Below are 13716 nucleotides of genomic sequence, written 5' to 3' on the forward strand. Positions count from 1 at the left end.
ATCGCATGTGCTTTTTAATCGCAAGGTCTTTTGAAAAAATGAAAATCGCGGAGACCTGTACACACTGCTGCGATGCGCTTTTCCTATTCTCATGAAGGCTTGCGCTTTTAAAAATCGCATGCGATTTTAAAAGCGCAGCAGTGTGTACAGGCCCTAAAACAACTTTTCAGCACTTTGCAACTCAAAAAGTACCAACAATTACTGTAGGTAAAACATTACTGTCAAAATTATTCTGAGTATTTTATTGCTTGTTCTTGGCTCAAATGGCGTTTAATGGATAGTGGATGTGAAAATAACACCTAGGAGAAAAGTTTGGAGAAAAAAGTGAATTAAAAGGGCCGAACAGTTTCCAAAACTACCAAAAGTATTAATTAGTTTGCAAACTTTACTAATTCAAGCATCTTGGAGCACATTCTTACCAAACACTTCAACAGGCAACATATGAGGATCTCCAGTTTCCTGGGAAATGAAATTAAGCCAGACATGCTACTACTTGAATGAATTTATGCTGTGGATATTTCACACTCTTAGGTTTAATACCTAAAAGGAAACCAGTGGGGTAAAGTGATAGGCCTGGGATCCCCAACCACCGGGCCGCGGCCCACTGCTGGTCCGTGGGCAGTTTCCAGGTGGGCCACGGTGGATCTGGCCTCTCGCCCCACTCCCCCCATGGCCGCCACTCCTGTTACCTTATGAGCTGGTGGCCGCTCTCCTCTTTGCAGCATCTTCTATTTACAGCAGCGCGTCCCACGGCTGCTGTAAGGAGGGAAGGAAGCGAGAAAGCGGTTCCCATGGTGACGATCGCCGCTACAGGAAGCCACTGTCCTGCTTCCTTCCCTCCTTACAGCAGCCATGGGACGCGCTACAGTAAATAGAAGATACTGCAAAGAGGTGAGCCGCTGGGGGAAACTGAGATAGGAAGTGGCCGCCAGCTAATAAGGTAACAGGAGCGGCGGCCACGGGGGGGAATGGGCTACCTGGCGGCAACTATACTAGCTATGCAGGGGCAACTATACTAAGCAACTATACTAGCTATGCAGGGGCAACTATACTAGCTATGCAGGGGCAACTATACTAGCTATGCAGGGGCAACTATACTAAACAACTATACTAGCTATGCAGGGGCAACTATACTAAACAACTATACTAGCTATGCAGGGGCAACTATACTAAGCAACTATACTAGCTATGCAGGGGCAACTATACTAGCTATGCAGCGGCAACTATACTAGCTATAAAGGGGCAACTATACTAGATAAGCAGGGGCAACTATACTAGCTATGCAGGGGCAACTATACTAGCTATACTAGGATATTGGGGGCAACAATACCTAGATACCCTGTACAGGGAGCAATTATACCTGGCTACCTACCTATCTATACACTCCAAATGGGGGGGGGGGGGGGGGACTCCCACTGCTAACCTCACCTAACCCGAATCCACCACGCAATCCGCCCCCCGGGCCCCAAAGGAAAGTTTGGTCTGGTTAGTGGTCCCCGGGATGAAAAAGGTTGGGGACCCCTGAGCTACACGACTAACGCATGTTTTGGTGATGTGGAAGTAAACTGTAATGAGCAGAACTACCTATGCAGACATGAGGAGAATGAACAAACTTTATGTAGATATTTTCTGGCATTGAACCTGGGACTCAAATCAATCGATTGTGCGGCCATGTTGCAACATCAATCAATTCCAGATTCAAACAATATCATCGAATCAGACTGACACGATGACGCAAATCGAATAATGTATGGGCACCATAAGGGAAGAGTGCTAGCGACCCTGCAGATAATACACAGGTAGACATGGTCAATATCCAGTCAGAAACGATGGGACAAGCAAGAGGCCAAAAACAGAGAGAAAATATCAGTAAGCAATCAGGAGCACAAAAGCCGACTATCGAGGAAGGTCTAGCCACATAAACTTCTGCCTGGCATATGGAGAACCATGAATGCAGTTCTTGGTTTACTCCAGCAGATGGCTGTAGCCTAACACACATTGACATTAAAGCAAAGAGGAAGTGCTGCACTCCGATACTGAGCCATAGTCTGCCAAAGACAGGAGACAGTTCATTAGAAGCTCTGGTGGACAACAAAGTGCAAAAAATGCTTTGATCAAGCTTGCACCAGCTTGTGCTGTAGGTAAAGTTCACACCCGGGAGGCTTTTTGCCTGCGTTTCATGCTTTACTTATCGTCGGCGATCAGCAAAGCGCTGCTGCATGAGTAATCCTATGGGATTACTCACACTGTGGCGATTGCGGCACATTTACAATCTCCAACAATGGCAAACACACTACATGTAGCATTTGCCTGGCGATTGTGGCATTATCCTTAGTTACTTAAAATGAGAAATACAAAACGCAATTGCTGAAAAATCGCAGAACACCGCAATGCAAAATTACAATCATTTGAGTTGCCAAGTGTGAAGGGGGACCTAAAGGGTTGAATACACATTCCTTTTCCATGTGCAGGTGTTCCTACTCTCTCCATAGAGCAATGCACACTGCTCCATTAGAAAGTTTGGTGTTTGTACTGTGAATGATTGTTCTTAAAACTGACATCTAAAATCTAAAAAAGTAACCATGTGTCCATGGATATAAGTTAAAGGATAATAGAGCCGAATATTTCTAATATTGTGATTTGTGATCATTTAATCCTACTTTCTATAAAAAAAAGAAAAAAACCTTCTGAAGACGAGAAGCTGAGTGAATGTGTTGCATTATTACGCTCTCTGGAGCAGTAATTATTAGCAATTATAATAAGAAGCAGATCTGGCCAGCACCGCCACTCTCCATCATCAGTTCATCAGAACACTGAATTTCCATTAGCTTTGCACCATTCACATGTGCAACCTCCTGACCCTCCCATCTATCCCAGTCTTCCTCTGGCTACACCTGTTGCCCTTCTCACCCTTTGTACACATCAGTATCTCACCCTCCAGCAGTGCGTGATATCAATGCCTCTTCCTGTTCTTGTTTCAGCTGCTTTGTGCATGCTGCTGAGCCTCTCCATCCTTCACCATCCCTGCATGTGTCGGCTCCCTTTTGCATACTGCTACACTACAATCAGAGCCTCTCCTGTCCCTCTGTCGGTCGTCCACATGCTGCTTCTCCCTGCTTTCCCTATTGGTTTCTTCCACCAGCCCTCTCCAGTTCTAGCAGGTTGCAGTGACCCTTGGAAGTGCTAAATGTACTTACAACTCAGCATTTGTGAGGGCGATAGATGCAATGAAAAGGAGAGCCACTGCACTCATACAGGCTTACATCCCGCTTGGCTTCACCCCAAACAACTTTCACCTACTAACTCCTATCATCTATCCCCAACAACCCACAACACCTTTAACTTTACTGGCTGCATCCTTGTCCAGGACGCACTACCAAAGTATAGAGGCCAGGCTAGCATTTTCTTATAACTGACAGCAATGGCACCATACATATTTCTGCCAGTGAATTTCCTATACAGTCTGAATGCCAACTTAATCCAAGTAGCATTTAAAAGTCCTTAAGACAACTTAAAATCGAAACCACCACCTGTGAAATCACTTTCATTTATTACACAACACTAATTTATATTTATTACATATTTTAATTCTCCACATTAGTTGTGTTTACCCTGTCATTTGCAAATTATAGACTCATGTAATCTGATAGTCAGCTTGTATTGTTATGAACCACATCAGATATTCCTGCTTCCAACGAGTGTTCAATGAACCTCATTTTGATAATGCAAATGCTTTAAAGGAAACCAAGATATTATATACATTTTCATAGTCTTACTTCTAATACTTGTTGATTTCTCATGTTATATCTATAGATATTGAAAGTTAATTTAAAACAGATACAAAATTCTTCCACTTCTGGATAAATACTCACATCCATAGTATTGAGATGACCTTTCACTTCCAGGCCAGGAATGAGATGGTACCATGAAGCAGCAAGATTTCTGTTTACTGACAAATTCAGGTTGATAGGATGAAGGATCTGAATATCAGATTGGGCTGTAGAAGTGTTCAATACAGTTCTGATGAGAAAAAGAAAACAATTAAATGGCTCTGCGCATGCTAAAGGAAACCAAAGTGGTGATCGTATACAGCACTTCTGAAAGGGACAATTTTTACTGCATCACCATAGTTCCTGAAATCTAAAAAAAAGTCACTGAGCATATGCTGATTTGTAGTTTATAAAACCACAATCTGATATTATATAAATTAGTTGTTAAACAGATGAAAGCACAGAAATTAATGGATTCAGTTGAATTAAGCTGCTTTTAGTTGCTTTGTACTTTGAGGTCTTTTGCGTTATTCCATTTTCTCAGTTTAGTACTGCAGAAAAGTAATAGTGTAAGCCCACATTAAATCTGTAAAATAAAAATGATAATATGTGGCCTTATTAGCTAGGCACTAGCAAACTGCTGCCACCAACAGCACCTTGCCGAGTTATGGTGGGATTCCACATTGAGGTGAAAATTCTACTTTAGACTTAACTACCCTTCTACTCTCCACCTTAAAGCTGCTCGGCCTCAGTATTGGTTTAGAGGCCAGGTTATAACATCAGCAGAGGCGGGAGACAATTGACTTGCATGGAAGAAGCTGAGGGAAATGTGGCAGAGGCAGGAGAGGCCTTGGCTCGGTTAACCAGTTGGTCTAGTTAGCCCAACATCAAGACTCTCCAAGGTTGGCAGAAGCCTGCACCTTTGAGAGAGGTATAGTGTACAGCCCATGCTACTACGTTGCAGTCATGCAGTTTATATAATTGCTTCAACCTTACTCAATAACACAGCATTGACCTATTTCAGAAATACTTAACAGGCAACACTGAACTTCCACATAAGGCCCTGTTCAGACTATGTGCGTTCCTAGCCGTTTTTACAGAACGCATACAGAAAGATTTTGCGCATATAAACGGCTACTAATGTTTTCTAATGGCCTCGTTCACATGTATGCGTATGAAACGCATACGTTTCTCATCCGCATTGCTGCAAGCATTTCTGTGCGTCATGCACAGAAACTGACACAATAAAAGTCTATGGACGTGTATCAAAAATGCGTACTATTGTGTTTTAGTGTACATTTCCCTCTGTGGTTCCCATAATTCTTTTTTTTCCCCGTGTCACGTGTGTATGCAAAACGCAATAGAAAACGCATTCAAACGCAAGAAAAACGCATGCGTTTTTCAACTTGCGTTTCTTTGAATTTATACGCATTCTACAAACCCTGACAGTCTGTCCCAAAAACATCTTGATATAGGCAAAAGAAAACATTTCTGCACTGTGTTAGCAAATGATGTAGGTAGAAAATATAAACATAACACAAAAATGACAATTCCTTAAAAGTACCGGAAAAAATTCATAATGAAATAATTTTCAGACACTAGGCATATTTCCAATTGAAGAGAAAAGGGGGAAAAAGGGACTAGCTCCCTAAAAGCTTGGATTATCAACTTTTTTTCAGGTGGCCAAAGCTATCATTCTTACTACAGTATCAATTATTTGTGTATCAAATTAATGGGAAAGTTAACAGGAAGGCATTAGAGAGCCAGGCACTTGGTAAAATCCAGACTTTATTATCCTAACACCAATCAATGACGCTTCGCAAGATGTAGCCTTACTGCTGTCTAGCATCTGTAAATTGATGTGTCGACGTGCACAATTTTTGGTTTTTGAAGATTCTACAGAAAGTGATAAAAAATTAAAAAAAAAAGAAAAACAGCAACAGTACTGAAACCTCTATAAATAATTCCAGGCCTCTTGCATTGCATTTTCACAATTCTGTGACATTTGCAGGCACGGAATCCATATACATATATATACACACGCACACACACACACAGTTGTGTTCAAAATTATTCAACCCCTAATGCTGTAGAGGGTTTTAGGGAATTTAGTGTACATTTGTAATTGTGTTCAGAATGAAATCTTTTTAAAGAACCAAATGCAACTACAATGACATCAATTGTTTTTGTAATACAGTATTAAATTTTTTTTTTGTGATTTCTTCATTGACAATTATTCAACCCCTTAAAGACTACCACTCTTAAAGGATACCCGAACTGAAATGTGACATAATGAGATAGACATGTGAATGTACAGTGCCTAGCACACACATAACTATGCTGTGTTCCTTTTTTTTCCTTTCTCTGCTTGAAAGGGTTAAACATCAGGTATGTAAGTGGCTGACTCAGTCCTGACTCAGACAGGAAGTGACTTCAGTGTGACCCTCACTGATAAGAAATTCATCCAGGTGGCAGAGGAGGACAGCGAGGGACTGATTAGCCAGAAGGGGCTGGAGGAAGCCCCAGGTATGTATAAAACTTTAATTTCATCTGTCTCAGGTTTACTTTGTTACACAGTAATACTATACTCTACATATGCACTCCCCACAGAGCTGCAGGGAATCCACTGAGAATGTTGTGCACATTGAACACAGAGGTGTTGTCTATCACCCATAAAACTGGTTCAGATTGTGCATGAAGAATGTGAATTAGAGGAAGAATCTCCTTATTCCCCTGCAACGTACCTGCACATCACTCTTACATGTACCCACAGTTACATTGCCCAGAGCCTGATAGATGTTCTTTGTTCCAGCCTATACCTTTTACAAGTACTCTTACTAAGGACTAGTTTTAGTCTATGACTAAAGGGAATAAATATGGCAGTCTCCATATCCTTCTCACTTCAGTTGTCCTAAGCATTGGCAGTTAAGAGACGAATTTCATGTTACATACTTTCAATCAACAAGATTGTAATATGCAAATTAGAGGAGTCGGAGTCGAGGAGTCAGAGTCGGAGGAATCCTAAACTTAGGAGTTGGAGTCGGTGATTTTTGTACCGACTCCACAGCCCTGTAAGATATTTGAAAATGAATCATTTCAGCGAAAAGAAGCCACAGAGCTGAGCACGACACTTACCTGGATAGCTTAAACTTAGTCAAGGTTATGGTCATGCAGTCTATGATTGGGGCAAGATCCTGGTCAGATGCTGCAAGGCTAAATACATTTTGTATTGTTATTAGTCCCAAATCAGCCACTATAGCATTATTGGACACAGAAGACTGAGGGATAATGATCACTGGAGCCTTCAGATGAATATCCATCAACAGCCGGAAACTCCTCTCAGCCAGGTCCTTTACACTGGTGGCCGCAAGTTGTGCTGCTTGGGCTGTGGCTGCACTAACCCTTTCTTTTGCAGCTTGAAAATGATTTAGGAAGTCCTAAAAAAAGGAATAAATTACACAATCACTTGTTATAAAATATGCAGTGTTAACAGAAGAGATTCAACATCCAAAAACATTTGTGTATTTAAACAGAAACTAAAGCAATTACAAATGGGAAAAAAATACAGTATATCCAACTTGAAATATTAAAAGCATCTAGGATATCACACTTGCTTGATATCAGCTAACTGTAGCCCCAAAAGTTTCTCTTTTATTGTGCTTCCCTCTCATCTCCCCAATCCTTGTTGATAAAGGTTATAGTATATAGTTCAGTTAAAAAAAACAAACAAAAAAAAAACTCAATTTCCTTGCACATTTTTGATCCCGGGCAAAAAATGTTAATATGCTGGTTCCAGGCTCTTGGGTACTGATCCTGGTGCGCCAGCATCTGCCTCCGGAGAATCATACCCGGACAGTCCTGGCTTCCTGAAAGCCCGGACCTCTCTGGGATGACCTCACTCAGACAACCGATTTTGGCTGTCACAAATTGTAGCCTCACCTTTTGCAGAGGCTCTCAACCTTCAAAGTTAGTCAATATGTTACTTTTATGTTCATGTTTGTTATACTTGTATTGTTCTATGAATATGATGTATACACTTTCTCCCCCCCTAACCTGGATACAGTGTTCGGCCCCCCTCCTTCTAAACAACCACTTCAACCCAAAGGGCTATGGTTAAGCTCCTTACACTTAATACAAAGGGTCTGAATATACCCCAGAAGAGGCTCTCACTCCTTTGAGATCTCAAGAGAATGGACATAGACATTGCTATGCTCCAAGAGACCCGCCTTCGTATTCACAATTCAATACGACTAGGGGATAGACTCTATTCTGGGACATACCTAGCTTCAGGACCAAACAAAAAGGCAAAAAGGCATAGTTTTGTTGATCTGCAGGCAAAACCCTTCCCCTGCAGATCAACAAAACTATAAAAGATCCTAAAGGGCACTACTTAATCTTAACAGGTATGCTAGCTGGGAAACCAATCACTTTGGCCAATGTCTACGTCCCTAATTACCAGCAGGTATCCTTCCTTTCATCTTTCCTAACAAAACTCCACAAAATATCCACAGGCACTCTCCTTTTAGGAGGTGACTTTAACCTAGCATTCTCCTCCACTATGGATCGTAGCTCCGCCACTTCAACATCCTCAGCTGCCACACATGATCGCAACTCCCGCAAATTCAGAATGTTAATAAGAAAGTATAGCCTGCTTGATATTTGGAGAATTAATAACCCCACCTCAACGGAATATACTTTCTACTCTCCTCCTCACGCTTCACATTCAAGACTAGACTACTTTTTTCTGAAGCTACTCTAATCCCTCTGATGAAGAAATCTGAAATTCACCCAGTAGCCTGGTCCGACCACCAAAGTGTATCTCTTGATTTGGAGTGGCTACACAAACCACATAAACCTCTATACTGGAGACTAAACGAGACACTTTTACAGGATAAATCCCTTATTTCTGAATTTGCTAAAGAGTTGCAATCAGTTTTCCAAACTAACCGATTCAGTATCATCTTATGGCATGTTATGGGAATCACACAAGGCCTTTATTAGGGGCCTCTTTATAACAGAAGGGTCCAGGAGAAAAAAGCTATCCTCTCAAAAATTAATATCCCTCCATACAGCTTTATCCAAAGCTCAAAATTTATATAAATCAAATCCAACCCAACAGCACTTCCTTCAACTACAACAACTTAAACAAAATATCCGCTCCTTACAATCTGCACAGATCGAAAAAAGCCTCCGTTGGACCAAACAGATCTTCTATGAAAGAGGAAACAAACCACATACAATCTTAGCCAGAAAACTTAATCCAAAAAATCCCCAACACCTAATTTATTCTATGAAAGATTCGGCAGGCCACATACATTACAACCCTCATAAAATCGCCCAAATCTTCACGAGCTACTATGAACATTTATACAATCTGCCTGATCATAACAAAGACCCCAATTTCTCATCTAAAGTTGACTCATTCTTGACACCCCTAAACCTACCCCTGATAACTGAACCCCAACGTGCCTTACTTAATTCTCCTATAACCACAATAGAATTGACCGAGGTCCTAAAATCATTCCCCTCCTCAAAATCCCCTGGACCGGACGGACTACCCTACTCTTACTATAAAACATTTCAACACATCCTACTCCCACACTTAGCCTCCTTAGCTTCTAAAATAATGGATGGCCATATCCCTCCCCCCTCTATGTTAGCTTCCCTTCTTACAGTAATTCCTAAAGATGGAAAGGACCCCCAACTACCTCAAAGTTATAGACCAATATCCCTGCTAAATTCCGACCTAAAGATAATAACTAAAGCTCTCGCCAATTGTTTAAACCCAATCCTTACAACTTTAATAAACAACGACCAGGTAGGCCTCATTCTGGGGCGCCAGGCTGGAGACAACACCAGGAAAGCAATAGATCTCATCTCAATAATGAATAGAGGGGGAAAACCTTCGCTTCTCTTGAGTCTAGATGCGGAAAAAGCCTTTGATAGGCTCTCCTGGCCTTTTCTCTTCAAGGTGCTCCAGCATCAAGGCTTCACTGGCCCCTTTTGTCACCCTTTTAAAATTTCTATACTCCTCCCCTACTTCCACAGTTAAAGAGACTCTGTAACAAAAATTGCATCCTGTTTTTTTTATCATCCTACAAGTTCCAAAAGCTATTCTAATGTGTTCTGGCTTACTGCAGCACTTTCTACTATCACAGTCCCTGTAATAAATCAATGTATCTTTCCCCTGTCAGACTTGTCGGCCTGTGTCTGGAAGGCTGCCAAGTTCTTCAGTGTTGTGGTTCTGCTATGAACTCCCCCTTTCAGGCCCCTCTATGCACACTGCCTGTGTATTATATAGATTAGGGCAGCTTCTCTCTTCTCTCTTATCTTTTACAAGCTGGATAAATCGTCATCTGAGCTGGCTGGGCTTTCACATACTGAGGAATTACAAACAAAGGCAAAGTTGTTTGCAGGAAGAAACGAGCAGCCTGAAACTTAAGTGCATGAGAACTGCAGGGGGAAAGAAACACACAAATTATCTCTTGAGATTCAAAAGGAAGGGTGTATACAGCCTGCTTGTGTATGGATGTATTTTCTATGTGTGGACATACTGTACATCAACCTACTTCCTGTTTTGGTGGCCATTTTGTTTGTTTATAAACAAACTTTTTAAAACTGTTTTTAACCACTTTTAATGCGGCGAGGAGCGGCAAAATTGTGACAGAGGGTAATAGGAGATGTCCCCTAACACACTGGTATGTTTACTTTTGTGCGATTTTAACAATACAGATTCTCTTTAAACTACCCTATGTTTCCCCCCTTCCATTTAACATTAAAAACGGCACCAGACAGGGCTGTCCCCTATCCCCTTTACTATTTGCCATCAGTATTGAACCCCTGGCTAGCGCCATTAGACTTAATAGAGACATCTTAGGAATAAAACGCTGGTCACGAACATAAAATCTCATTATTCGTGGACGAGATTCTGCTATCGCTCACCAACCCCACGACCTCTCTTCCTGCTCTCCATTCCACAATATCCTCCTATGAAAACTTATCTGGGTTCAAACTGAACAAAGATAAAACAGAAGCTTTACCAATTAAAATCCCCTTAGGAATGCTACTCGCTCTAAAATCCCATAACCCTTACAACTGGAGAACCCAAACCTTAAAATATCTAGGGATTAACTTGACCACCTCATACTCCTCTATATATAAACATAATTATCCATCCCTGATTCAGAAAATCCTTCAAGATCTACATAAATGGACAACCTACAAAATCTCATGGATAGGGAGAATTTACTCATTAAAAATGAATATATTGCCACGCATACTTTACTTATTCGAGACCCTACCGGTCCAAGTCCCTTCAGGTCAACTGTCTAGACTACAATCTGCCTTAAAATTTGTATGGAACAACAAACGTCCAAGAGTCTCTAAAAAGGTTCTCCTTTCTTCTAGAGAACAGGGAGGCCTAGGCCTACCTCACCTAAAACACTACTATCGGGCAGCACACCTGCGACAGATAACTGAATGGTCCGATTATAGAGTCTTCTCCAAATGGCATTAATAGAGGCCATGGAAGTCTCTCCGCTATCTCTGGCCTCTTTTAAATGGGTTGAGAAACCTCCTAAACTACCCCACAAAGATATAACCCCAACTATACCCTTTACTCTAAAAATTTGGAAAGCCGCAGAATAAACGGCAGGCCTAAAATCTCACCCATCCCCCCTACTTCCCATACTGGGAAACCCTATGTTCCCCCTGGGTACTGCCCCTACTTTTATCGCTAGATGGTATCAACTATTTCAATCTTAAAAATTGGACAGACCCTGCCTCCGGTAAACTACTTATCCCATCTTCAATACAAGAAAATAAAGACCTCTCCGCTAACACTTTTTGAACTAAATCAAATCTACCATTTCCTGCAGAGATTCACCAAGGGATCTACCTCCCTATCTTCCTACATGACCTTTGAAAGGCTTTGTATGCACAGAGGACATCAAAAAGGCTTAATCTCCCAAATATACTTCCTACTGCAAACAAAGTCAGGCTCTTTAGAGGCCTCTTATCCCTACATGGAAAAATGGGAAAATGCTTTCTCAACTACCATTGATAACACAGACTGGGAGGATATTTGGGAGAATGCTAAGCACTCCTCTATATGCACACAAATCAAAGAGAACATATACAAAATACTGTTCAGATGGTACCTAACCCCCGAAGTCCTTTCCAAAATTTACCCTCATACTCCTGATAACTGTTGGAGAGGTTGCCCTCTTAAAGGCTCGTTGGAACATATCTATTGGTCCTGTCCAATAATTACCCCACTCTGGAAAGAAGTCCATCAGCTGATTTTCTCAGTTCTAGATACCTCAATCCCATTAGAACCAATCACTATGCTGCTGGGAAAACCCACCCCCGGTGTGAACAAATGTTCTAAACGACTGATTAACCACATATTAACTGCAACTAGGCTCTCGATTGCCTCTGCCTGGAAGAACATTGCTCCTCCTATCTCAGAAGTTAAAATCAAAATTAACTGGATCAAATCCATGGAACAAATGACCGCTACGCTGAGAGACACTGAGGATCTCTTTCACAAAGTTTGGGACCCCTGGTTACTTCACACACCAGACTATATGCCTCCTTAATTTCTCTAGGCCGCACCACTTTCTCTCACAACCTAAGGGTATCTGACCCTTTGTATCACCATACCCATTGATCCACCTTCCAACATACAGTACACTTCTCCGGGCTGAGGTGGCTGAACACTGTACTCCACTAATCTTCCCTCACCTTCTCCTTCCCCCCTCCCCTAATTCCTCTCCCTCCCTTTATCCCACTCCCCTTTTAGACATCAACCTCTTTAGTCTTTCTTCATTACTAGAGAACCCTATAAGCTACATGTGAGTATATCTTTAACCTTGATCAATATCTAAATGCTGTTTCAATTATAAAATATACCTTGACCATAGGATATGGAAACTTATAGGATGAGACTCTTCTCTTCAATAGACATCCACACAACCTATTCTCAGTTATTTACCTGGACATTTACCTCACATGAACACTCCTACTAGAAAAAGTGTTGGGAGTCTGATAAACTCAGACTGAAGAGGTTGTTATATATATATATGTTTGATCTATACGATCGTCATACTCTGAAGATCTGAACTGTATTCTTTGATTTATATTTTTGGTTAATTCTTAATAAAAACAGAGTTACAAAAAAAAAAGTATCTAGGATATGGCGTTGAATTTTTCTTCCAACCGCACAGCAACACCCAGAGTGTAGCATCCAATTTGAGGCCTATTCGTTCATTCAGCGCTCTAATATTACATTTTCGGACAAGAGAGTTTTTGAAAAAAAATTAATCACACCAGAGCAGAGCTAGCTGAAAGGAATAAAAAAATATTCTGCAAACAAAATCTTTTTCAAGGTTACTAATGGTAGACTATACATTAAAGCCCAGTGTGCTAAAGATTCTACATCCTACACGATCCGCTTAATACCACAGAAAAGCATTTGTATGATTACCGGTAATTTCACTACTAAAAATAACTGCAGCAACAACATAGAAAAGGTAGGCTAGTTTCAACAGTACACAAAACTGTGCAAGTACATTACAGCATACATATAACTGGTAATAGTTAAAGCCTTTATCTGAATCCACTCATGTGACCTACAATGGTGAAGTGAGAGTATAATTTTAGACTTTACGCAATGTCAGCTATTAACGCTCTGGACACAGACATTTGGCCCAGGAATATCAGAATTAAATTAGAAGGGATTACAAATAAACATCAATTTTGTGTCCTATATTAGTAAGCTCTGAAAGCATATGCCAAATCCCACGTGCCTTTAACATGTGACCCAGAATTAATTTCAAACATTTGTTGAGCCCTAACTACACAGTGGCGGAAGTCTGGGGAGGTTCAGAGATTTTGAAGCACACGAGCAGCACGTGGCACAAAGTGTTCAGCATGGGTCATAGGA

At 41.2% G+C, this 13716-nt stretch overlaps 1 protein-coding gene across 5 annotated transcripts in view; it reads right to left on the reverse strand.

The window, feature by feature from the left end:
• Positions 1-13716, reverse strand: part of VPS13C (vacuolar protein sorting 13 homolog C) — a 390940-nt gene that overhangs the window by 182431 nt on the left and 194793 nt on the right. For all 5 annotated transcript variants that reach the window (XM_068275765.1, XM_068275764.1, XM_068275763.1 and 2 more), the window contains 2 exons: positions 6906-7207; positions 3873-4020 (listed from right to left, as the gene is read on the reverse strand). In XM_068275765.1, the coding sequence (XP_068131866.1) occupies positions 3873-4020; positions 6906-7207 (450 nt within the window). The remainder of the gene's footprint in view (positions 1-3872; positions 4021-6905; positions 7208-13716) is intronic.

Source organism: Hyperolius riggenbachi, chromosome 3 (genome assembly GCF_040937935.1).
Source record: "Hyperolius riggenbachi isolate aHypRig1 chromosome 3, aHypRig1.pri, whole genome shotgun sequence".
In the NCBI taxonomy this organism is placed as follows: Eukaryota; Metazoa; Chordata; class Amphibia; order Anura; family Hyperoliidae; genus Hyperolius; species Hyperolius riggenbachi.